The following is a 25,601-nucleotide window of genomic DNA, read 5'->3' on the forward strand; positions in this document are numbered from 1 at the left end:
CCCCGCTGCACAGAGAGCCTAGTGCGGGGTTTGATCCCAGGACCCTGAGACCACGCACGACCTGAGTCGAAGGCAGAGGCTTTAATCCACTGAGTCACCCAGGTGCCCTGGGAAGCAGCATTGTAAGAAGGCCTGTGGTAGCCCTTGTTGGGAACAGGGCTGTGAAGCTCGCTGATTTAGTCATTAGACACTTCCTGAGTACTTACTGCATGCCAGGTGCCCTCCTCAGGACTCAGAAGCAGCAGTGAGTGAGACAAGGGCCCCGCCTCTCGGAGCTCTGTGCTCTGAGACACAGGAGCCTTGTTCTGTTTTCACCATACCTAGGACCCAGGCCCAGAAGAGGAAGTGATTTGTCTGGCTGCAGTAGTTGGGGGAAGGGTACTTTCTGGAAAGGCCTGATGGGGTTGGGTAGGGACTCAGAGGATAGGGACATCTCCCTGACTTGCTTACGACCAGCTATTCACAGGCCCTGAGGTTGGGATTCCCTCCCGCCTGCCTGTCTCTTTCCTTTCTTGGAGGATTCGAATGCCACTCAGATGTGAGTCAGCCAGGAGCGGCCTGGACATGCCTGCCTGGGCCACCTGCCGGTCTACCTCCTGGGATACCCCAGCAAGGTTCAAGGCTGGGGGAAACATTCAGATATATGGTCTTGGGTGGGAAAGGGGAGGCTCCGTTAGAGGCCTGGCGTGCCTGGCTTCCTGCTGGACCCTCTGAGTTGCTTCTGATGGTTGTAGCCACATCCCCCATTCAACGTGCGTGCCCTCTCAGGGTGGGCTCCTGAGGTAGGGCTTGGGAGGGCAGGTCAGCATGTCCTGTGTGACCAGTGGACTTCTTGAGAGTTTGCTCATCTGAGAAGTAGGCGGTGGTCATGCTCACAGAGAGTTAATTCCTGACATATGGGTCAGGATGCCTAGGAAACAGGAGCCCCGCTGGGCAACACTGGATACAGAGGGCATCTTTGTCCCAGTGCGAGGGATTGGACTGATACTTGGTCAAAGCTAGAGGTTTACTTTGGATCCTTTCAATGGCTTGAACTCCTCTTGGGCTATAAGAGCAAGAGGGAGTGGCCCATTATTGTCAGATGGGAAAAGCATCCACAGGTCTCCCCAGGTGGTGGGGAAGCCGCCCCTGTGGCCTGACTGGATACAGAAGGCCAAGCAGGGAGGCTATGAGCCTGTGTCTGTAAACGGGGAAGCTGGTCCCTGGCTGCTGTGGCTCTTTGATCCAGCTCGAGCTTTGGGGCTGGTGAGCAGCAGGATTACAACTCAGCTGTGCCTGACTCCAGAGTCCTTACCCCTGACCCTGATGCTTCCCCAGCAAGCCTGAGTGATTGGCTGGCTCCCTACTCCTTTTTCAATCTAGAGTTGCTGCAGCCCCCAGTGGGCTGTCCAGTCTGGACTTCCATGGGTCACTTGCTGATGCCAGCCTTTACTCCCGGGCCAGGAGCAGGGGAGCAGAGGAGGGGTCTTGAGGTGTCTGGTGACATCCCTCCCACCACCTCCCCGAGCACTCCAGTGTCAGCAGGCTGGCTGGCCTCTCGGAGCTGACTGCTGCCTCATCCTGTTGCAGGAAGAGTCGCTGCCTGTGTCAGAACCGCTGCAAGCTGCTTCCCTTGTGCGCAGCCCTGGATTCCTGGCAGGAGCCAGATGCCGCTGGGCTGCCACGTTGGCCGCTGGGATGGAAGCTCCACCGCCCCATGGCCCCTGGATGGACGCCTTGGCCGGTCCCGGGGGCGGGCCCCTCCCCAGGCGGCTGTACACTCTTCTCTTCGGGGAAGCACAGGCAGATGTTGTCAATTTAAATTGTTTCCTTATTAGACTCTTGCCTCTCCCGGCCTGGGCTGTGTTTCATCAGCCCGGAACCTTGGCTGCATCACTGCGACCGACTGCTCACTCCCCCAGGATCCCAGCCAAGGACTCGACATCATGGAGTGGGCGTGGCTGGTGAGGCGCTGGCTGGGCTCCTGGGCTCCATGACAGCCCTCCTGCCCCCTGGGGCTGCTGGACCCACTGGGAGGGACTTAGTGATGCAGCCTTGCTCTGGTTCCCTGTCACTGTAGGGGCCGGATGGGAAGAATCCAGGGACCAGCCCACTCAGGCATCCAGGACCCCAGCTGGGGCTGGGAGGTCCCTGGGGTCCCCCTCAGTGCTCCTGGGTATGCCCCTCTTTTAGCTGGAGGCCCACCTCCTGCATCAGAATCCCACATTAGCTTGTTTAAGAAGTTCGGCCCATGGGGTGCCTGGTGGCTCAGTCAGTTAAACATCCCACTCTCGATTTCGGCTAGGGTTGTGATTTCAGGGTCATGAGATCCAGCCCCGTTTGGGGTTTGGCCCAAGGCCTGCAGCAGTGATTCTTAATGGTGGTGACTTCTTCCCCTGCGGGGACAGTCGGCAGTGTCTGAAGGCATTTTTGGTCGTTACAGCTGGTGTTACACTACTGGCAGGATGCTGCTGGATATCCTGCAGTGCACAGGGTTCCCCCCCAGGACCTCAAGAATCTCCGACTCCGAACGTCAGTAGTGCTAAGATTGAAAGAGACCCCCTGCCCTGTAGTCTAGTTGTGGCAGCACCTGGGAATCTGTGTGTTGAGCTGAGGGTTTTCAGTGTTCCCTTGAGTCTGAGAAGCCCTGTTCTGGGCCTTGCTTGTGGCCACGGCTGAGCTGCTCCCTGCCAGACCAGGGCTCCGTGCTGAGCAGAGGTGGTAGTGAGGCAGGCGTGCAGACGAGGCCATCCGGCTGGGAGGGTGAAGGCTAATGGTGGGCGCAGGGTTCCGCTGGAGCCCATTCCAGGGGCTGCCCCACTGATACCCCGGCCTCCTTCTCCTAAAACTTTCTGTTCCTCTGCTGACTGCAGGCCGTGCCACATCTTTGCTCCAGCTCCAGAGAGAGGCACCAAGTGGCCTCTTTTGTTTCTGCCTGCAAGGACCCTGTGGGCTTGGCAGCCTGTGGCCAGGAGGTGGCTCCCACTTGGGAACCCCTTGTCACATGAGTGATGGAGACCCTGGGGGTGCTAAGGCTCTGGGATCTTTTTGCACTTCCTGGGTGGTAAGGCTGGCCTGGGCCAGGGACTGGGGATGTGGCTGTGGGCCGGCCTTGGGGAACTGGGAGGAGGTTCTGGACTCTGGGGTCGCTCCTGCTGGGAATCCTGAATTTCTGACCAGCCTCTCATTGTGAGAGGCTGAGGATGGTGGCTCATGTCAACCTGACTGCCACCCGTCACAGCCTTTGAGGCTGGGGTCTGGGAAGAAGCATTTCCCTCCTCCCAGGTGTGCCCACTTACCCTTCCTGCTTGTAAGGGGAACTGACACAGGGAAGAACTGAAGGTGTGGCCTTGGTGTCAGGCCACCTCAGATCAGCTTCCAACCCCGTTCTGTGACTTGGGGCCTATCCTGTCTTCTCTAGATCTCAGTTTCTTCCTCTGTAAAATGGGAATGATGATGGCACATACCTCATTGGATTGTGGTAGAGTTCGGTTGGTCACATATATGAAGCATGTATCCTATAGCACAAGCTAAATGAACAGAACCTGCTTTTACTACCAATTAATTAATACACTGGCCTCTCACCTCTTCCCAGGAGCCCCTCCTTCCCTTGGGGTCTTCTTGGGCTGTTCCCATTGCCTGGGACATCTCCTCTAATCTTTACCTGGCCAACCTCAACCTTGGGGTCCCAGCTCCAGTGTCACTGCCCATCCCCTCCAGATCAGCTCAGAACCCTTTCTGCCCTCTCAGAGGCTGGTGGCAGTTACTAGTCACGTGGGAAGTTTCTGTCTCCCCCACGCAACTGGGGGAGACTCTGCAAGGTCTGCCCCTGCTACGTCCCCACACCCACCCAGGCGCCACGCCAAGCCAGCACCCACAGTAAGTCTCTGTGGATGCGTAATAGAGGCCTTGGTCGGGATTTGGGGCCAGGGGTGCTCCGAGGGAGTTCTGCTGGGCTGAGGACAGCAGCCTCCTACGGTGCTCTGCCCTATTTTAGGACAACCCAGAAATAACTGAATTCTGCCACGGGGCTGGCCACCGTGGGCTGCGGTGGGTGGAGGGCTCCCCACGCCTCCCTGGGATTCGGACGTCTAATTGTATATCTTAAAGCTAAAAACAAAACTCCCCTGAAAATGCAGTCTCTGTAATTACCTGTCCCTGGCAGTATGGAGCTGGGGACTCATGCTTGAAACCCCAGGCAGGAGCACCTGGTCCTGTGGGAAGGTCTGGGCCCAGGCCTTGAATCAGGGAGATGAGGGGTCACACCGCCTCTGGCTTTTGACCAGCCCTTCTGACCTCACTCCCTTTATTCATTTCTCAATTTAAAATTTTTAAAAAGATTTTATTTATTTATTTGACAGAGAGAAGGCAGGCAGAAAAAGGTGGAGGGGAAGCAGTCTCCCCACTGAGCAGAGAACCCGATGTGGGGCTCGATCCCAGGACCCTGAGATCATGCCCTGAGCTGAAGGCAGAGGCTTTATTTAACCCACTGAGCCACCCAGGTCCCCTCAATTTAAATTTTGATTGTAGAAATGATTCTTGGACAGAAATGAAGAAGATGGGCCCTGGTGTCCCTCATCACCCTAGCCAGACCTGCTGTGAGCTCCCTCCTTCCTTTGACCACTGTCCCCTCATGCCAGAGTGCCAAGGAACAAGCCCCTTGCCTGGGAGCCCGGGCTCCAGCGCTCTGGATGGCCTCCTCTCTGGACTTGGCTGCGCCATCTGGACGGTTCTGTTTTCCAGCCCATCGTGAGCCACAGCGGCAGGGCAAACAGTGGGGACGCCCAGTCCTGTGTTTTCTTAACAAATGTCTTATTTATGATTTTTCTTCATAAATACTCATTGGTTTTAATTCTCCCACACTCCCTGTCTTTCGGAGACAGGCGCTACTGTGCTTCCTGTCATTGCAGATGGACATGGGCGCCCAAGCCGGGTCCCTGTCCCCTGCACCCACAGTGCCCCAAGGTCACAGTGGTGTGAGGTAGCACTTGGCTTTCGCAGTCCTAGACACCCTTAAGGGGTCTTGCACGAGGCCACTGCTATTCCTGGGGGTCATTCCCTATGGTGGCTTTGTGGCCTCGGACCTCATGGCAACCCTGAGCCCTCCCAGAGGAGTTCGTTTCTCCCCCCAGTCATGCTTTTTTACATTTATTTTTATTTTTTATTTTTATTCTGTTCAATTAGCCCACATACAGTACATCATTAGTTTTTGATATCGTGTTCAACAATTTATTAGTTGCGTATAACAACCCGGCGCCTATCTCCATGCGTGCCCGGAGTCATGCTTTTAAAAGAAGCCATACTGATCATTCAGTTCAAAAGGAAGAGAAAACTCCTCCTCCCCTGGTCTCTGCTGTGCTTCCCTACCTACCTGAGCACACGTGGGCGCCCGTGACCGCTGGCACCTCACCACGGTTTGGAAGCTTGCGGCCAAGATCCCCTCTCCTGCTTCCCTGCCAGCACCCCTGCTTGCCCTGCTCCTTCCACGCTGGCCTGCCGGGCTGCTGCTCCCCCAGGGCGTGGGTCCCTGCCTCACCTGCTTCAGCTCCTTGCTCAGGTGTCGCCTTCCCTGGTCTCCTTCCCTCACACACCCCCCACCCGGCCCTCTACGGCACTCGCGGCCTTTGTGCCTCGGTTTGCCAGACTAAGCTCCTGGAAGGCGGGGATTTCTGTTTGGTTCAAGGGTCATATCCCCAGGGCCTCAGCAGTACCTGCACCCACTAAGGGCTCAGTGAAAGGTTCACGAGGGAGTCTAGCTCCTAAGGTTCCCGTAGACCTGGCCTGGCCAGCTCCCTCTCTGGCGCTCATGGCTTCCTGCCCCCCCCCTTTTTTTTTAAGGATTTAACTTATTTATTTGACAGAGAGATCACAAGCAGGCAGAGAGGCAGGCAGAGGGAGAGGGCAAAGCAAGCTCCCTGCCGAGCAGAGAGCCTGTTGCGGGGCTCGATCCCAGGACCCTGAGATCATGACCTGAGCCGAAGGCAGAGGCTTAACCCACTGAGCCCCACTGGTGCCCCACTCCTGCAGTTCTTATGAACACCCCTCCCCTGCCCCATGCTCGTGTTGCTCTCCCTCCTTTGCCCCTGTCCTGAGCCTGGGCCTGCCTCCCTCTCTGCAGAGGCAGCGGTGGGGCCGGGGCTGGGCTGGGCCATCATCTCAGGTTCCCGGACGGGGGCTCAGGGCACAGGCTGGCCTCTGGTCCTCGAAGCATGTGGGAGAGTCACTCAGCCTTTTGGAGCCTCACCCCTGTCACCGGCGAGGCAGGCCCGGTAACAGCCACCTGGCAGGGTTGAGGAGTGCTGGGTGGCACACAGTAGGCCTTTGGGAGGGGGATCCTCTGCCGAGGTGTTTGTTTTGCCCTTGCCGTGACCTCTGGGGCTGGGCCGGGGTGGGGCTGTGAGCCTCTTCCCGTGGGAGTGGTGGCGCTTAATAGTGTGTGTTTAGAGCCCTGTGGAAACAACGGGGAGGCCCAGCGCTGATCCCCAGAGTCCTGTCCCGGCCCATCTTCCTGTGGAGGGAGAGGAAGGCGCCTGTTACCTGAGCCTGGGAGGGCACCGTGTGGCCGGGCCTGGCAGGCCCACAGGAACCCAGAGAGGGCCTCAGGCTTCCTGGCCCTTGTTCCCAGGGCAGACTCACAAAGGGGAAGGGAGAGAGCCTACAATCCCATGTATCAGCTTTTGTTCCCAGACACTAATCCTGATTCCTCTGGGTGTTTCCACACGCCCAACACTGTGAGCTTCCTCCTCAGGTCTCCAGCAGCTGCTTCCAGCTCCTGGGCTGAGTTGAGTGGAGGGGCTGGGTGGAGATCCGAGGGTCCCTGGGGAAGCCATGGCCGCCCCCCAGGTCCCCCATTTAGTCTTGGGCTTATTGGGCTTATTGGTCCCCCATTTAGGCTGCTCGGGAAATGTTTCTACTCTTTTTTCCCTTCCACCCACCGACTCTGGGGTTGCTCTCTGTCTGCCTCAAGCCATTGAGGCAAGACAGAGCCACCATCAGAATTCAATTCAAAGACCTCACCATGGCCCCTGAGGTCCTGCATGACGCCTGCCCCCTCCCCAACCACATCCCCTCTGCTTTCCTCCCCAGTCCCATTTAGCTCCTTGCCTCCAGGCCACTTTTGCCAAACATGTTTCTACCTCAGGGCCTTTGCATTTGCCGTTAATGCATCTGGACAGCTCTCCCTAGTCTTTTATGTCTTCACTCCTCATGCTGGCCCTGCTCAGATGTCACTGCCTTCGGGCTTTACCCAGCCATCTGCCAGAAGTAGCAGCGCTCACCTTCTTCTCTCTTCTCAGCAATCCTGACCCACCTTCCCCTCTGTTTTCTCCGTGTTTCTCTCTTTATCCCACCTACCATGTTTGGTTTTTCACCTATTTAAAGCATCCAGTTCACTGGTTTTTAGTCTATGCACAGAGTTGTGCAACCATGGGCACAATCCCTTGTAGCATATTTTCATCACCCCAAAGAGACCCCATACCCATCAGCAGCCACTCCGCATTTCCTTCTGACTCCCCCAGCCCCTGGCAGTCACCAGTGTTTCTGACTCGAAGAGATTTGCTCATTCTGGACGTTTCATGTAAGTGGGATCACACAGTACGTGGTTCTTTGTGACTGGCTTCTCTCACATAGCGTTTTTCAAGGTTGAGTATGGGGTATCTGTGCTTAGTTTCTTTTGACTGCTGAATCATGCATACCCCGTCGTGTGTGGAGGCATTCACCGGTGGATGGCCATACAAGTTGCTTTCACTTTCCAGCTGTTACGAAGACTGTGGACTTACCTTTCATTTCTCTTGGATGTACAGCTAGGAGTAGAATTGCTGAGTCCTAAGGTGACTGTGTTTAACTTTTCTAGGAAGTGCCCGGGCGATTTTCCGAAGGGGCCACACCCCCTTACACTCTGACCAGCAGTGTGTGAGGGCCCCAGTTTCTCCTTGCCAACTCTTGTTATGATCAGTCTTGATTATAGCCTTCCTAGTGCACGTGAAAGGGTCACTCATCATAGTTTTGATGTGTTTCCCTGATGGCCAGTGACGCTGGGCATCTCCTGTGCTTACTGGCCACTTGTGTATCTTCTTTAGAGAAGTGTGTGTTCGCGTTTGATCATTTGCCCATTTTTAAATTGGGTTGTCTTTTACTGGTCAGTTCTAAGTGCCCTTTATATATTGTTAGGAACAAGTCCCTTGTTATATGTGGGGTCTGCAAATATTTTCCTTCATCCGTGGGCTGTCTTCTCCCTTCCTTGATGGGTGCTCTGTGAGCCACAAAAAAGGTTAATTTTGATCAAGTCTAGTATTTCTGTTTTTTTCTTTTGTCACCTGTTCTTTTGGCATCATATCTGAGAAACTGTTGCCTAATCCCAGAGCACAAAGAGTTATCCTGTATTTCTTTCCTCAGAATTTTGTAGTTTTAGCTCTTAGATCCCTGTTGAGTTAGTTCCTATATATGGTATTAGAAATGGGTCCTACTTCATTCTTGTGCACGTGAATATCTCATTGTCCTAGCAACTGTTGTTAAAAAGACCCCCCCACCCTTCTGAAAATCCATCAACCCTTAATGCGAAGGTTTTTTCTGAACTCAATGCCATTCCAGTGGCTTATGTGTCTGTACTTATGCCAGAACCATACTTCCTTGATTATGGTAGCTTTGTAGAAGTTTTGTAGTCAAAGACATGTGAATCCTTTAATTATGTTCTTTTCTACTTTTTCTAGATGCTTTGACTATTCTGGTCTCTTAAATTTCCAGGGTTTAAGATAAATGTGTCAAATTTCTGCAAAGAAGCCCGCTGAGATTGTGTTGAATTTTTAGATCAATTTGGGAGCATTGTCCTACCAGCATTTGATCTTTGGAAACATGACTCTGTGATGTCTTTCTATGTATTTAGATCTTCTTAAATTTCTTTCAGTAATTTTCCTAGTTTTCCAGAATATATATATTTTGTACTTCTTTTGTTAAATGTAATCCTGTCTATTCTTCTTGATGCTGTTGTGAATGGAATTATTTTCTTCATTGTGGATGTTCACTAGGATGTAGTGAACATTGATTTTTGTATATTGATCTTGTATCCTGAAACCTTGCCAAGCTCTTATGTTCCAATAGTTTTTAGTGGATTCGTTGTGATTTTCTACGTACGTGATCAGAGTGTCCACCAGGAGAGAGATTTCTAGTTTTCTCCTTGCACTACTTTTTCTTGTTTCCTTGACCTCATTATTTTTCCTCCCACCACAGTGTAAGTTGGTCACTGCCGGGGTCCCGTGCATAGAACAGCACCTGGCACATGTTTGAATGAATGGGTGGAACCAGCAAGGTTGGGTCAGGTGATGCTCCCGGCCCAGGGCTGTGGCTCCTCCTGTGACAACTGCTTTTGACAGCGTCCCGGTCCCTGTCTGCTGGAGGCTGGGCCCTCTCTCTCTCCCTCTCATCTCTGGCCCTCACATTTTGTGCTAGTTCTCAGTCTTGGGGCTGCAGGGAGTTGCTGGGGTCCCCCGTGTCTTCACCCGATGAGACACGTCTCACAGACTCCCCAGGCCGGGCCTTTTGTGGGGCTTGCGGATGCTCCCAGGTGCCCACAAATGAGTGGGTGGTGTACCTGTTTTACCCATGAGGGTGGAGAGTCAGGCCCTGGTTGAGTCATTCAGGGATGTGAGGGCTGGGAGCCCAAGTCTGCCTGACTTGCGTCCTGCTGCCCCTTGTTACAGCCCTGGCAGGATATGAGAGGAGCCTCGTGTGCAGTCAGGAGGGGGCTCCTCGTAGAGGCTCGGCGCAGCGGGGGCAAGGCCATGGAAACCAAAAGCATATTTGTTCCTCCCTCACGCTGTTTCCTCTGCCTGGAACTGTCTCCCCCACCGGCTACACCCCTCTCTTCGTTCCCCTTTGAGCTTGAATGTCACCTCCCTGCGGCCAGTCACCTAATCTGACTCACCCTTTCCCTCCACGCTCTCCTGGTGACACTGAGTCATCACGGGGGTAACTGTCAGTGTTAATCTGTGAATCAAGTCCCCTGCAAGCTCGGAGCCTGACTTGTACTTGGCCCTTGGAGACTCGGGTGCGAGTCTCGGGCCCGGAATCCCTGGTGCATCCTGCCTGCCAGGCTTCTCCAGGCTCCGGGGCCCGAGAACCAGGGGGATGACTGAACGCTCCGACTGTAGTGGGACAGTCCTGGTTTCAGATCCTGCGTTGTCAGTCTCTGGGGGTGTGGTCTGGGGCCATCTCTTGGAGCCTCAGTGCCCTCAGCTATGGAAGAGGGTGCACAGAGCCTGCCATCAGGGTTGTGTGCGAAGTGAACATGCCCGTGTCAGACGCTGCCGCATTTGTGCTGAGCCCCTCCCCTCAGGCCGCAGTCTGGCAGTTAACCTGTGACCCCGGGGTCCCCGGGATGTGGAGCGGTCACTTCCTCAGCTGTCCAATGCGGCCAGTCCTGTTAGATGGGATGATGGGGCAGGAGATAACATCTCTGCGCCGTCCCGTCCCTTCCGCGGCCACCCCTTCCTGAGCACAGGCTCTGCCAGGCGGGCCGTGGGGGTCTGGGGGCTGCTTGGGGCTGTGGAACTTGTCGCTGCCACCCCAGATCCTGCTGAGCAGCTGGGGCAAGCTCCCCTCACTCCCAGGGCACAAAGCATGGCCTTTGTGGTGCTGAGTTTTTCAGTGTGGTAATACCCTCCCCCCCAGGTGCAGAAGGAACTTGGGCTGAAGACCAACTCCCTACTTGCCATCCGGGAAGCTGAGGACCCCAAGTTGGTATCTCAGGCTGGTATGGTGAGAGTGAAGCATGCGGCACTGGGAGCCCACGGCTTGGGTTCAAGTCCCTGTTCTGCTGTGCGTGCAGTGGGCCTCGGGCCAGCGTCTTGGCCCCAGCTCCCGGTGTCTGTGAATGTGGGATTGGCCTAATGGCAGTAGCTGTTCAGACAGTTGTTGGAAGGATTGGTGTGATTATGGGTCTCTGGCCCTTGGAGCAGTGCCGCCAAAGTGCCATGAGTGCTGTCTAGCACAGGGGAAGCAGGATATGAGCCTTAGACGGTGTTACTGTTACTGTTAACCTTGTTGTTGTTGTTCGTGGTATAGAAGGGGTCTCCGTAGCCAGGCAGCCCTGAGCAGAAGGCCAGCAGTTTCCTGACTGGGTGGCACTAAGTAGCTTACCTCACTTTTCATCTGTAAAATGGGCTCTGGGGCCAGTTTGGAAAGACTGTTGTGAGGGTCTATTGAATGGCCAGGGGCCAGGGAGGTATTGGCAGAGGAAGGAGCCCCCCAAAGCCACAGAACAAGGGCAGCACTGAGAGGGCAGTGCTGGAAGCAGGGGCAAGGAGTAGCCTCCCCTCTGCCTGACCTCACCCCTACCTTGTGTTTTTTTTTCATTTTTTTTATTACTTTTTTGTTGTTGTTTTTACAACACTATACAAGCGTGTCCTTTTTATGAAAATACAGTCACTTCGTGATACAAAGTAAAAAGTGAGAGCTCTGCTGCGCTCCTCTGCCTCATCCCTAAAGGCCGGTCCTGTCGCTGATACCTGTGTTCACTGCCCGCTTGTGTTCCCCTCTCTGTCTGCCCTGCAGGGAGGAGGTGCAGGAGAACTGTGTGCGGTGGCGGAAGAGGTTCACCTTCGTGTGTAAGATGAGCGCAAACCCAGCCACCGGCCTGCTGGACCCCTGCATCTTCCGCGTGTCAGTGCGTAAGGTAAGGCTTGGGGGCTAGGGCTTGGGGGTTTGAGGCCACCAATCCAGTGGCTTTAGCCCCGTCCCCTGACCTGTCCCCTCCAGAGGGCAAGGAGTGAGCCCCTCTGCTCCTTGTCTTGACTTATCCCCAGCAGTGAGATTCGGGGCGGAGGTGCTGGGGAGACACATGAGGTCCCTTGGGTTCTGTATTCACGCTGCTGCTTCTGTCTCTCTCTGCAGGAGCTAAAAGGCGGGAAGGCTTATTCCAAGGTGAGTGGGGCTGGGAAGGGATAGTGAGATAGATCAGGGGTGTGAGAAGAGCTTCGGCCCCTCTGCACCAAACAGGAGGCACTCAGCTCTGCAGATGTCTTCTTTCTTAGAAATATCTTTATTGATAGTCTTTGCATTTAGTACAAAACTACCCTGGGCTTATTGTAACACAAACGGTACAGAAGTTCAGAGTGGAAGGGGCAGTTTCCACACCCTCCTCTGCAGCCTTCCTCCCCAGACCCCATCCTTGGATTCGTTAAGGTCTTCCCAGACCTTTTAAGGAAAAGAAGATTATGATGTATGCACAGAGCAGCGAGTCAAACCCACGCGCTTGCGGTTTGGAAGAACGGAAAATGAGCCCCCCATGTGTGGACTTGTGTGCGCGCAGACAGTAGGCTTCTTACATACACAAAAGGGACTTGTTCTAAACAGATTCTGCAGCATGGGCACGTTTTCATAGATCCCTTTTGCTTTCTAACTGTGGCCATGCCCCCCTGTGTGGCTGGGTGGCGGGCACCCAGCTGGTCCCCTGCTGTGGCCCATCTGTGTTGTTGCCGTCTGCTCGGCACCCATGGGGACCAGTGGGAGAAGGCGGTTCTGCAGGGGTTGCCTCTGGCTCTGAATGAGCCCGCTCTGCCCTAGACCCCCTTCTTGGTAGGGACATACTGCCCATCCTCTGTGGCCCCTGGGACGCGACCTGGCAGCAGGCGGTGAACTCAGACTACCCGGAGGGGAAATGCCTTTACCTCACCTTGCCCTGCGTGGAAGGTGTGTTCTTTCCCACTGACCGGAGCTCAGGAAGCTCTGTGTTCTGGGCCATCTGCTCTGCCCCGGCCCGGGTGCTGGTGGCCCTCTCCAGAAACAGGGCAGGGTGGCTACGACTGGCTGTGAAAGGTGCCGCCAGAGTGGAAATTTCTCCTCCCGTGGTCACATAGGCGCAGACAGCTGTGGCCTCCCACCTCCACCCAGCGGGTACTTACCAGGCGCCCAGCAGAGGTCAGACCTGCAGGCCCTTCCCTTCTGTCCTGTGAGCAAACACCCATGACAGGCCCTGCCCCCAGTCTCCAGGGAAGGAAGCTGGAGCCCAGAGGGCGGCTGGTCTGGACACTGGTTGGGCCTGGTCTTGGGCTGTGTGGGTCCCTGGGCAAATCACTTCCCCACTGGAACCTTAGTTTCCTTCCCTGCCAAATGAGGGTCCCTCTGACTCGATGGCAGGGCTGGGATTTGAACCTGCCACGTCTCTGATTCTGGCTTGTGTGTGCCTAAACTCTGCAGTAGAGACTTGCATGTAGTAGGTGCTCAATAAATGCCTCCTGTTGGTTTGGTTGTCCTAATCCCAGCACCCTCCCACCTCAACGCAGTTTCCTCCCCAAGGTCTGGAGACCTGGCTTCTTTCGAAGGCTTTCCCAGCTCCTGTACCCTGTTTTCGAATGTGCTACCACTTCCCTGTGCATCCCTGGTGCCTCTGCCTGCATCCCAGGAGCAGCCAGGTGTTCCTACAAGCCCCTCACTCCAACCTCCGTGAGGCCCTCCTGCCCACCCCCACCCCCACACCGAGTTCCCACGGGCTTTCCCTCCCCCGCCGCCCGCTGGCCTGGCGGCTCCCACAGCACAGCCTTGTTTCCCAGGGAACAATGCCTCTGTGTCACAGACAACAATGTCCTTTCATCTCAGGCGCTGCCCCAGTGCACTCTGGGATGTTGCACAAAGGGCGCTTTGTGTGGCTCAGGGATGTGAGCTCCAGACCAGCCTCTGTCCTTGGGTGCCATTATGCAATACTCAGTCTGGGCTGTGGGGGGGGCCCGGGGGATCTGCCTCCCCCGCTGCCAAGTTAACTCTTGTGCCACTTGCTGGGCACCCACATCTCCTGCAGTCTCCCACACTCTCTTCTGTCCCTCCTAGCTGGGCTTTGCCGACTTGAACCTGGCCGAATTCGCAGGCTCAGGCTCCACAGTGCGTTGCTGCCTGCTGGAGGGATATGACACAAAGAACACTCGTCAGGACAACTCCATCCTCAAGGTACCAGGGCCCCGCCCCCTCTTTTGTCCCCTCCCACCAAGGGGCGGGGCCAACTTGCTCCTCATTCCAGTCCCCTGGAGGGTTGTTAAAAATACAGATGCCTGGGCGCCTGGGTTGCTCAGTGGGTTGGGCCTCAGGTCATCATCTCGGGGTCCTGGAATGGAGTCCTGCATCGGGCTCTCTGCTTGGCGGGGAGTCTGCTTCCTCCTCTATCTCTCTGCTTGCCTCTCTGCCTACTTGTGATCTCACCCTGTCAAATAAATAAATAAAATCTTAAAAAAAAAAAAATACAGATGCCCCTCCTAGACACAGGGAAGATGTGGTCCCAGGGCCAGGAAAACACCCTTAGAAGCCTGGCGCTGCACTGGCCTCATGTCCCCATCTTTAATCCAGGATCGGGGTGCATCCCAGCAGTCTCGCTAAGGGTTGGCTGAAATACGCATCCCTGAGCGCTCACCACCTCTCATCTCATGATGCCGGACAGCAGCCCCATGGGGTGTAGTGTCTGCTCTTGGACCCAGTTTTGCATAGGAGGGGGTTGAGGCACAGAGGTTAGATAGATCATTTGCCTGGGGTCACAGGCAGAGGTGACACTTGACCCCCCAGCTGCTCAGCTTCACAGTCCAGCTCCCAGCCATTGCCCCATGTGACATGAGGCTGCCCGAGCTTGCAGGGGAGGATCAGTGAGTGGAAGAACCGGCCGAGGGGCGGCCGGGGCAAACCGGTGTGTCTGCCCCTAGAGCCCAGCCGCGTGCCCCCTTCCAGTTCCCTCCCTCCAGGCCGCTGGCTCTCGGGCCTCTCAGGACAGAGGTATCTGGGCGTCCGCCGCTAGCAGCACGCCTCTCTTCCTGTCCCCCACCCTTCTACCTGAGAAAACAGCTTTGGCGTAACCACACCTCTGCGAGCTGACCCAGAGGGAGCCGCTTGTGCCTGAAGCAGAGCTCGGCAGCAGGCGGCGGCGCGGGGCTCGGCAGCCTCCCGGACCCTTCGCAGAGGGAACCAGAGGCACCAAAAAGGTCGAGGCTAGTTTTGGTGGGGGCTAGGGCCTTTCGGTCTCGCCCCAGTGACCCTGTGTACCTGTAGGCAAATCACGGCGTGAGGGGGTTCAGTGGCCTCAGCTGCCGGGGCAGCTCCCCCACGTCCTGTCTGCAGCGCCGTGGGCCCTCACTCCCCTGGAGTTTGTCTGAGTGCCACTTCCCTGTCTGCAGCCTGGGGCCATCCCCCACTTGTAGGCTGATATCACCGCCAGATGAAATAATTCAGTTAAAAAAAAAAAAGTCTCGGCAGCCGCCGTCATGCCCCGGCCCGCGCTGCCCGCTGTCCTGGGCCTGGTCACCGCCGCCGTCGCGGACTGTCCTTCATCTGCCTGGGTTCAGTTCCAAGACAGTTGTTACGTTTTTCTTAAAGAAGCCATCAAAGTAGAAAGCATAGAGGACGTCAGAAATCAGTGTACTGACCATGGAGCAGACATGGTAAGCATACATAATGAAGAAGAAAATGCTTTTATACTGGATACTTTGAAAAAGCAATGGAAGGGTCCAGACAATATCCTACTAGGCATGTTTTTTGACACAGATGATGCAAGTTTCAAGGGGTTTGATAAGTCAAATATGACATTTGATAAGTGGACAAACCAAGAAGATGGTGAAGACCTAGTTGACACCTGTGCCTTTTTGCACACCAAGACGGGTGAATGGAAAAAAGGAAATTGTGAAATTTCTTCTATGGGAGGAACCCTTTGTAAAGCAGCTATCCCCTATGAAAAGAAATATTTATCAGATAACCACATTTTAATATCAGCTTTGGTGATTGCTAGCACAGTAATTTTAACAGTTTTGGGAGCAATCGTTTGGTTCCTGTACAAAAGAAATTCGGATGCCGGTTTCACCACAGTTTTTTCAACTGCACCCCAATCACCTTATAATGACGACTGTGTTTTGGTAGTTGCAGAAGAAAACGAGTATGCTGTTCAATTTGACTAAGATTTTGGAAATCTCAGATTAAGACATCAAATACTTTGACAGTGATTCCTGTGCAGGACTTTAATGTAAAACTTGACAATGAAAAATTAGTTTTTATGGTGTATTTCCTTATTCCAGTAGCATTCATTGTTCTCATGTAATCACTGTGACAAAAATTGATCTTTAGGTTCTTCTAAGAACAAAATTTTTAAAAAATTATCATAGATATAATTTAGTAGTTTTAACCACTTCCTTAAAATGCACCTTTCACTTGAAGAAGTTTAAATAAAGGCCAAAGTAGTAAAACAGATAAAAAAAAAAAAAAAGTCTCAGGAGGCACCTGGCTGCTCAGTCAGTAGAACATGTGACTCTGGACCTCATGTCATGAATTCAAGCTTCACATTGGACGGAGAGTTTAGTTCCCCAAAAACAGGGCGGGGAGATGCCTCGGTGACTCAGTTGGTTAAGCATTAGACTCTTGGTTTCGGCTCAGGTCATGATCTCAGAGTCGAGGGATCAAGCCCCATGTCAGGCTCTGCCGTGAGCGTGGAGTCTGCTTGAGTTTCTCTCCCTTTCCCTCTGCCCCTCTGCTTGTGCACATTCTCTCTCTCGCTCTTTCACTTTCAAGTAAATAAATAAAATCTTTAAAACTCTCAGCCCAGTGATCTCCATTTTTGTCAGTGGCGACCCTGGGATATGAGCCCCCTTTCCTGTCCTATCACCCGTTTCCTGTCACTCCATCTCGGCCCAGACTTGGGGAACCAACCCTGCCTCGTTCAGACCACTGCCGAAATCTCTGCCCAAAGTGGGTGTTGAATTTCTGGTGGCTTCTTGCTTTACTTGACTCAACAAAGTTTCACCCCTCCCCCCTTGTCAGAGTCTGTGTGCACCCCATCTCCCACCCCCGTGCCCTGTGTTATACCTGGGGAGCCCCTCCCCACCCGGGTGGGCTTTGTGAACCTCCCTCCTCCCTGCCTGCTGCGTGGAGCTCGTGTGCCCACGCCCACTCTCAGGCTGTGAGAAGAACCTAAGACTGGAGAGGGACTGTGGCCTCTCTCCTGGCCGTGGTTCTGGAGGAACAGTAGCTAAGTTTTTCTGCCACCTGCGCTGTGTGCCGGGCACTAAGCCACGCAGAGCGTCATCTCCCCTTGTCCTCTCCACTATCCCAGGAGGCAGGCGCCAGGACTGGTCCTCGCCTCCACCTAAGGAAACGGGGCTTAGTGCATTTCCATGGCTTTGCCAGGTCTAGCAAGGGGCAGGGACAGGATCAGAGTCCAGCCTGTTGGCAGCCAGAGCAGAGGGGCCATGGGGAGGCACCCCGGCTGCAGGTGGGTGCCGTGTGGCTGACTTCTCCCTCTGTGCAGGTCACCATCGGGATGCTTCTGCTCTCCGGAGACCCCTGCTTTAAGACGTGAGTGTGGGCGCAGGCTGGGAGGGTGCCACACAGGGACTCTTCCCTCCTCGGGGCTCTTGGCCTCCTCTGTCTTTGACCCCCGAACGTGGGACACCCCAGTCACAGCCATCTGTCCTCCCAAGGCCACCATCCACCGCCAAGTCCATCTCCATCCCGGGTCAGGACTCCTCCCTGCAGCTGACGCGCAAGGGCGGTGGGACCAGCAGTGGCAGTGGCACCCGGCCCCCCAAGACGAGGCCCACCATCCTCAACTCAGGTATCATTTTGCACCTGCCCTCCCTGCGCCTCCCCATGGCCCAAGGCTTGTCTCCGTCTCCCCAGGTCCCGGGGGGGATGCTTACTGAGCATGGGTGGTGGGATGGTGTTTATGTCCATCCGTGCTTCCATGAGGCCCACGTCTGAGCCCTTCCCACAGGCAGGGCACCATGCTGGGCCCCAGGATCACAGCAGCACCCTTACCTTGAGGCTCCATCTCGCAGGAGAGACAAGAGTCAATCAAACAGTAAATAAGCCCGTGTCACCTGCAGGTGGGACAGGAGCGGTGACTGGCACTGAAGAGCTGGCACTTGAGCTGAGCCTGAGCTGTGGGGCAGGGTTCCCGGCAGGGGGATGGTGTGCCGCCATGCCTGGCTGTCTTGCCTGTCCGCTCTCAGCATCCACCCCCACTGCCGACTAGAGGGGCAGCAGCAGCCCCTGCAGCCTGGGCTGCTGTGGAGCTGAGCCGAGTGCACGAGTGTGCCCTTGCCTGGCACACAGTTTGTACTCTGTATTCTCTGGGTATCTCCCAGCATTGGGTTTCTACTAAACTGTCATCATTATGAACATTATAAAAAATGCAGAGGAGACAGCATGGCGATTAGGGGGAGGAGATGGTCTAGGAGAAGGCTCCAGCCTCCCCCCCTCCCGCCCCGCCCCTGTACTCCATCCCTGGGGGTGGACTCAGCCCGGAGGCACAGTGCCCCCGAGCTGCTGAGCGAGCCGGATGGCACGCGCCACCCTAATTTGCACCACGAGAGCAATTAGAGAGACGCAGGGCCGCGGGCAAGGAGCTACCTTCCCAGGCATTGTGGGGTTTGAGCCCCCATATGCCTCTGTGACTGGTTTTCTAGCCCTCTCCTCCTGCAACCCCCGCCCCACCCCGTAGAGCACCTGTCTTGAGAAACCCTGTGCTTTGGGTGAGGACCGAGGCAGGCCTAGGGGCCAGCCTGGGGCCTGGTGTGTTCTTCTCTGAGGAGGGGGGTGGATGAGATGAGTTCTTCCTTCTTATGACCAGAAGTTGTGGGCAGGCAGCCACTCATGGGGCCCAGAGTGGACCACCCCAACACACACCAGGTCCCTTGCGCCTCCTGCTGGCGAGTGCTGGAAAGTTTGTTTTGAAGTTGGGCTTACGGGTGACTTGCGACAGGATTGTTGGCCGTTCTCCATTCCCCTTATTCGTTCCACACTGACCTAAGCTCATTCAGGCCTCAGGGCCTTTGCTTCTGCTGTTCCTTGGTTTGAAAGGCCCCTTTCCTGATGCCTTCTGTGGCTTGTTCCCTCCCATGAGGCCTCCCATTAAGGCCACCTCCTAGAAATCTTCCCTGATCCCGGACTGGGTCAAAGTCCACACTGCGGCCTGCTGTGTACCACGCATCTCATTTCAGGCATGGTTAATTGGGGGTCATTTTTCATTGAACACTCTCCCTTCCCGCTGGCCTGTGACACCCCATCTCCTATTTACAGCACTATGCAGAGGACGTCCTCACAGATATTTGTGGAATGAGCAGACCTGGGCTCCAGGGGTGGACTGTAGTGGGAGCAGGGCCTCTGGGTTTGTCTGTAAAGCGGGAAGCACCTAGCGTGCCCCCCCCGCCCGCCGCCGACTGCGTGAGAGGCCATGTGTGGATGGCCAGGGCTGGCCCGCTGCTGAGCCCGCCTTCTCCCCGCTCTCCAGGGGTGCCAGAGGAGCCCGAGCAGAACCTGTCCAGCCCGGAGGAGGTGTTCCACTCCGGCCACTCCCGCAACTCCAGCTATGCCAGCCAGCAGTCCAAAATCTCTGGTGAGTGCCTGCCTGGCCCCGCACCCCCAGCCTTCCACACGCCTTGCCGGCCCCCCACTAACGGGCCTCCCCGCATGCCCGCCAGGCTACAGCACGGAACACTCGCGCTCCTCCAGCCTCTCGGACCTGACGCACCGCCGCAACACGTCCACCAGCAGCAGCACCTCCGGCGGCCTTGGCATGACCGTGGAGGGCCCCGAGGGCAGCGAGCGTGAGCACCGGCTCCCCGAGAAGCCCCCGCGGCCGCCACGGCCACATCTGTCCGATCGCTCATTCCGGTGAGCAGCGCTGCCCGGTGCTCCTGGAGAACAGGCCCCTCCTGGGCGCCCCCGGAACCTCCGCTTCTTCCCTGTAGCATGGGGACAACAGGGTCCCGCCTCAAGAGGGTCGGATGGCGATGATTCAGCCGATGGGTGGACGCGAAGGGCACAGCCTGGGCCTGACAGACGCGCTGTCGGGGGAGGCTTCGTGACCTAGATCCCCTGTTTACCCGTGGCGCGGCCTCTCAGAGGCTCAGGTCAGCTAACCTGTCAGGGCCTCCAAGTCCTCATCCACAAAACCTGGCCTCGGGTGAGGAGAGGGTTCCAAGAGCACGACAGGGAATAGGTTCTCACGTGCACGCAGAGCAGCCTGAGCTCTGTACGGGCTTACCATGGTCGCCCTCGTACCTGTCGCCAGCCGGACTGCTGTGACTCTGCTCTGCCCCACCCCAGGAGGAAGAAGGACTCTGTGGAGAGCCACCCGACCTGGGTAGATGACACTCGGATTGACGCAGATGACATTGTGGAGAAGATCATGCAAAGCCAGGACTTCACGGACGGCAGCAACACCGAGGGTAAGCTGCCCACACAGGGAGGCCTGGGGGACGGTGCTGCCTGCTCCAGGGCCATCCCAGGTGCCCCTGCCCCACTCAGCCTCTGTCTTCCCCTGTGTCCCCACAGACAGCAATCTCCGGCTGTTTGTGAGCCGTGACGGCTCCACCACACTGAGCGGCATCCAGCTGGCCAACAGGTAGGGGGCGCCGTTTGGGGATGGGTCCCTAGGGTGGCCATGGGGCTCGGTGCTGAGAGCCCAGGCATGGTAGACGCTGACCTGGCTTTGAATAGCTGTTCCTCCCAACACAGCATCACCTGGGAGCACTCACTCCTCTCTGGACCTCAGTTTCCCTGCTTGTCAAATGTCACGGACCACACCGTCTCCTCTAGAAACCTGGGACAGCAGCCTGGGGTTGGTTCTCAGGGTTCCAAGGGTAGCTTGGAAAGGGCTTAGCACAGGGCCTGGTGCACCGCCTGGGCTTTATCTGTCTTTATTTGGGACCTGCTTTTCCCTTCCTTCTGGATCTGGGAACTCCTAAACATGATGACGAGAACAACTCATTTAATTTACTGAATAAATATTTATTGAGCACCAGCCACACACCAAGCACTGAGCTAGGTGTGCTGGGGATACAGCAGTGAGCAACCCAGATTCGTGCCTGCGTGATATTTACATATGCGGGTGTGGCAGCTGAAGCTGCTGCTTCCGCTCGAGTTTGTAGCGTGTCCACTGCCTCACTGAGTGAGTAGAGGAGCTGTGCCAAAGCCGTAACCCCCTGTTCCCCTGAAGCAGCCAGGAAAGTGCTCATTTAACATATAATGCTGGGAGCGTGGGGGGCTGGGGTGGTGGTGGTGTGGAGACTTGGCTGGGCGGGTCTGGGGCGCAGGGGCCCAACCTCCCCTCTGGTGCTGCTATGCTGACACCTGCTGGCCAAGGCTCAAAATTGCAGCCACCCTCTCCCTGTGACTTCCTGGGCTGTCCCCCGGGAGGTGGGCAAGAGGAAAACAGAGGACACCTCCTTGGAGCTTTACACACCCCTCCCTAGCCCCCTAAGACAGTGAGGAAATGGGTTCAGGGGATGGGAGAAACCAGTTTCATCAGGAGCAAGGTCTTAGCAGAGCGGCACACTGATCCCTGAATGTCCATGACCCTGTGGGTGGGTCTGGCTTCAGCAGAAAGAAGAGCTGCCCAGCCTTCTGTCCTCTTGGTGAGCTTCATCATCCCTCTGCTGCCTCAGTTTCTTCATCTGTCAAACGGGGCAGGGTTCAGACTTTGCCTGCCAGGGTTGCCATGAGAATGGGTGCGGCACCATCTCTGTGTGAGCAGACACTGGTGCTCAGGACGGGCTCAGGCACAGCTTGCATCAGCTCTGAGATCCCACAGGCTTTAGTACTTGGCATCTGTGTTGCCCTGGGCAAGTGACTCGACTTCTCTGAGCCTCAGTTTACTCCTCTGTGAAGCAGGGCCAGTTAGTTCACGGGGCCGACTTGTGAAGTCGTTCCCAGGGCCTGTCCCAGAAGAGCAACAGGGAGGACAAGCTGACCTGGTTTTCTCCTCCCCTCCCTCATAGGGTCTCCTCTGGAGTCTATGAGCCTGTTGTGATTGAAAGCCATTGAGGAGCGGGTGTCCACGCTGGAGAAGGGCCCTGCCTCTGCGGGCATCCAAGCCCGCATCATTCCACGAGGGACCTTCCCCTTCGGATCGTCATCCGCGCCGCATCTCATCTGTGCCTCCTCCATGCACTCCAGCCCCGCATCATTCCATTGTCCTCCCATCCATCCCGGGACCCTCCTGGCCTGCCAGGCCCCGGGCACCACTGTGAATATTCTCCTCTGAACCACTAGGGGGCAGGACGGTGCAGGTCCGTGAAGCAGGTGGACCAAAGATGACCAGGCCTGCCCCTCTGGAGACCAGACTGGCCCCTCGTCGAGGACATGCAACAGCACCTACATGCAGGGATGCTTGTGGCCGAGGGGCCTCTCGCCCTGTGTCCCTGCTTACTCCGGGAGCATTGGCTTAGCCATGCCCCAGCAGGGCCTTGCTCCACTGCCCCCTCGCCCTTGGGAGGGCCAGTCCATCCCCAGAATCCCGCCACCACGGCCCTCTGACTGCTTAGTGCTTCAGCTCTTCCTTCCCCGTGTCCCTGAGGACCCGCTGGCGGCCTTCTTTTGGGAACCAAGACCTCAGACCCGTCCACACTCCAGATTGAGACCCCCGCCCCCAAAGAATGTTCTCCTGCTGCCCTGGCAGCCTGCACTTTGCACATGCTTGCCTCCAGCACAGCCCCACCGGCCCTTGTCTGCCTTTCCCTTGAGCCCTTCATAAGGGTTTCTGGGCACTGCCTGCTGTGCGGTCAGCGCCTGCCTCTAGCAGCCCGGCTGGAACGTGGCACTGCCTCTCCCCCAGTTAGCTCCAGCTCAGGCTTGACACCCATGCTGAGCATTGATAGTGGCTCTTTTCTGCTTGGGGCTGGATCCTGAGCAGCTGGTTTCCTAGGAAGCCAGGGAAGGTGCCTCCCAAATCCTTGGAGGTCGGCAGTCGGGCTGGGCTGGGCTTGGCAAGCAAAGCCCCTTCTCTGTCCCTGCAGGGTCAGCTAGCCCAGGCTGGGGCTGATGCTGGAGAGGCAGGTGGGCTGGGACTGGACCAGCCTGGAGCTGGCTTCCTGGCCGGAAAAGCCTCAGTCCTCCTCTGGAAGCATCCCTCTCTCTGGGCTGGGGAGAGGCGGGGAGCAGTCTGGCCCTGCCCCCGCCACTCGCTAAATTTCTGCCATGTCACCTGCCCCCCCTCCTGTCTTCCTTACTTGCTTGAAGGTGGGTTCTGACTGCCCACCAGTCCCTGGACAGACTTCCCTGCCACTCTGAAATTTCACTCATTTTGTGTGAACCCAGCGGGCTGGTGTTTACCTAGTCCTGTATCGGTTTTCTTTTTTTAAAGTTTGCCCTTCTTTTCCTTTTTTTTTTTTTAATTTTTAAATTTCACAGTTTGGTATTTTCTCCTCCCCCAGGTGAGGGAGGTGGTTCTGTTCCCTTCCATACCTGCTGGCTGGGTCCCAGCAGGGCTGGGGACCTGGATGGGGGGCCAGAATCCTGGCTCTCTCCCTGGAAGGGGTGTAGGTGCCAGTGTGGTGTCCTCCCCAGGCTGGGAGGGCTCCTTGCCCTTGTGCTCCAGCTGCCAAGAGTTGGAGCTGCTGTCTTGGAACCTCCTGGCCTTGGGAGCAGAGCATTTCTAGGATTCTTTGTTGTTGTTTTTAATCCCCTAACTCTTAGAAAATGAATGTGCGGAGCTGCCTGCTGAGACAGGACAGAGCATTTGCTGTGGCTGGAGAAGGCTCTGCTTAGCCCTGCAGGTCCCTTCCTGCCTGGCAGGCATCTGGCACTTTAAAAGGGAGCTGGCCTTGCTGTTTCCAGATGAAGTGACCCCCAGAAGATGGGAGAGCACTCCTCCGCTTCTGTGTCTGCGTGACTTCAGCCCAGTGGGGAAGAGCATTCAGGGTGTATTTAGGATCTGGCTCAAAGTTCTGGACTTCAGACATAAAGCAGTTAGCTCTGGTGCTGTTGGGGAGTTCCCCAAACCAGGGACCCCAGTCCCACCCAAGGCATGGTCTGGGCTTGACAGTTCACCCCAGAAGGACACAGAGCCTGCCACAGCTTCCCCTGCCAGGCCGTGGGCCAGGGTGACTGGACTGAGAATTTGACCACATCCAAATTAACACTAGCTGGAGCCAGAGGCCTGGAGCCCCAGCCTCATCCCCATGTGGGAGCCCTTTCTTTGACCTCTGGGTCCCTTCAAGCTCAGTGAATTCCCGCCAGGCCCACATAGCTCCTGGACTTAAAATTCTATATGTAGAGAAAGATAGACTATATTAGAGGTATTTTTGGAAAGGAATCAGTCTATGCAATGCCAGTTTGGAATCTTCTTGAAAGACAGTTTAACGTTTTTACTAGGAGATTTAAAGAAAATTAAAGTCTACAATATTTTTAGGTTACTTTTTTTCTGGTCCCCCCAAATGGACCACAGGGTGTGATCTGCCTGGATGGAGATCCGCCATGTTCTCCTCTCTCTTGAGCTGGGAAATGGGGGGGTGGGGGGTGAGGTGGGGTCTTGGCTTTGGTTTTTTGGTTTTTTTTGTTTTTGTTTTTGGTCTTAAAAAAAAAAAAAAATTCCCCTCCTTTCTAACAGAATGTTGCCGCCACCACTACCCCTTTTTCAGAGGTCTGTGTTTGTATCTCTGTCCCAGCTTCTGTTGTAGAAAATCACATTGTAAGGGGGAAATCAGCCTAGTGTCAATGTCTTGATTCGGGAGAAAAAATTAAATGTTGCAGTTTTTGTTTGTTACGGCGTGTTGGGTTTTGTTTGTCTTACCGCATGGTCAGCATCAGAAGAAAGCCAGATGCTTGGGTTGACATCCGGGAATGGGGAAGGATATAGGTGGCCAGGGTCCTCCCTGTCCTGGCTGCCGTCACAATCATTACCACCTTTACTACTGCAGGTTCCCAGGGAGGAAACAGACCCAGACGGGCAATTTCTTGCCACCCTCGCACCTACTTACGTAGCTGCTCTGGTCTCAGAGTGCAAGTTCTAAGCACCGGAACTTTCCAGCAGTCAGCCTGAGACGAGTAACTGTATCGGCCTCAGTTTCCTCAGCTGTAAATGGGCCTGTGTTGAAAGAAGAAAGTGGATGTACAGCCTGGCACAGGACGTGCTGAGTTTGTTCCCAGCTTTCAAGTCCCAGGCCACTACTGTCCCCAGGTCTAAGCCTCTCCCTTCCGGCCCCCAACACTCTCAAGTTACAGGGGTGCCAACAACTTTGCCAAGCTCAGAAAGGCAGAGTCAGCCTGGCCTTTAATTAGCTCAGAAGTGGCAGGAAGCCTCCGCGGCTGTGGACAGGCCAGAAGGGACCAGACCTCCGGGGCTCCTCCCTGCCGCAGCGTGGCGTTGTCTGCACCCCTCCTCGGGCGGACACCCACTCCTGGCTCCTTTAAACTCTGGAGGCTGAGTTTGAGTCTCTTCCTCTGTTCTGCACAGCACACCTGGGGAGGGGAAAGTTGGCTCCTGGCTGAGCCCAAAGTCTGTCGTGAGATGAGAGAGATGGCTTTAAGCTGTCGGCCAAGAAGAACTGTTACTATCAGCTTTGAGGAGTGCAGTCCCCGTAGAGACGGGTTCAGGTGACTCAAAGAGACATGCTGCCAGCAGGAGCAAGCTGTTCCTGGTTCTAACGCATCTCTGCAAGTGTGTCTGCCCCTCCTGCACTCCCCATGTGGGAACTAGGGATACCGCTGTGACCGCAGACCCTATACCCATGGAGCTCACAGGCCAGATCAACAAGGAAATGAGCTAAGATGATGACAAGCGTTATCACAGAGACACTCTGGGGGCTGTGGATGGAGGAGGGAACCTCTGCCCAGCTGTGAGAGGGCTTCCTTAGGATGTGTGGCATGCTAGTGAGACCTGATGGGTG

The 25,601-nt window shown here is 55.7% G+C and overlaps 2 protein-coding genes across 2 annotated transcripts in view; both read left to right on the forward strand.

Annotated features, from left to right (window-relative positions):
• The window catches only part of FAM102A (family with sequence similarity 102 member A), a 35,237-nt gene extending 10,759 nt beyond the window's left edge, over positions 1 to 24,478 (forward strand). The window contains exons 2-11 of the mRNA XM_032306830.1: positions 11,527 to 11,647; positions 11,866 to 11,895; positions 13,798 to 13,914; positions 17,240 to 17,286; positions 17,412 to 17,545; positions 19,223 to 19,327; positions 19,413 to 19,605; positions 20,041 to 20,162; positions 20,269 to 20,338; positions 21,714 to 24,478. Of these exons, the coding sequence (XP_032162721.1) occupies positions 11,527 to 11,647; positions 11,866 to 11,895; positions 13,798 to 13,914; positions 17,240 to 17,286; positions 17,412 to 17,545; positions 19,223 to 19,327; positions 19,413 to 19,605; positions 20,041 to 20,162; positions 20,269 to 20,338; positions 21,714 to 21,759 (985 nt within the window). The 3' untranslated portion in view covers positions 21,760 to 24,478. The remainder of the gene's footprint in view (positions 1 to 11,526; positions 11,648 to 11,865; positions 11,896 to 13,797; positions 13,915 to 17,239; positions 17,287 to 17,411; positions 17,546 to 19,222; positions 19,328 to 19,412; positions 19,606 to 20,040; positions 20,163 to 20,268; positions 20,339 to 21,713) is intronic.
• LOC116570150 (CD302 antigen-like) lies at positions 15,207 to 16,201 on the forward strand. Its single transcript, XM_032306831.1, has one exon. It carries the CDS (start codon positions 15,210 to 15,212, stop codon positions 15,894 to 15,896), a length of 687 nt encoding a protein of 228 aa, XP_032162722.1. The 5' UTR covers positions 15,207 to 15,209; the 3' UTR covers positions 15,897 to 16,201.
• Positions 24,479 to 25,601: the final 1,123 nt, after the last annotated feature.

The sequence above is a fragment of the Mustela erminea genome, chromosome 12 (assembly GCF_009829155.1).
Source record: "Mustela erminea isolate mMusErm1 chromosome 12, mMusErm1.Pri, whole genome shotgun sequence".
NCBI classification, from domain to species: Eukaryota; Metazoa; Chordata; class Mammalia; order Carnivora; family Mustelidae; genus Mustela; species Mustela erminea.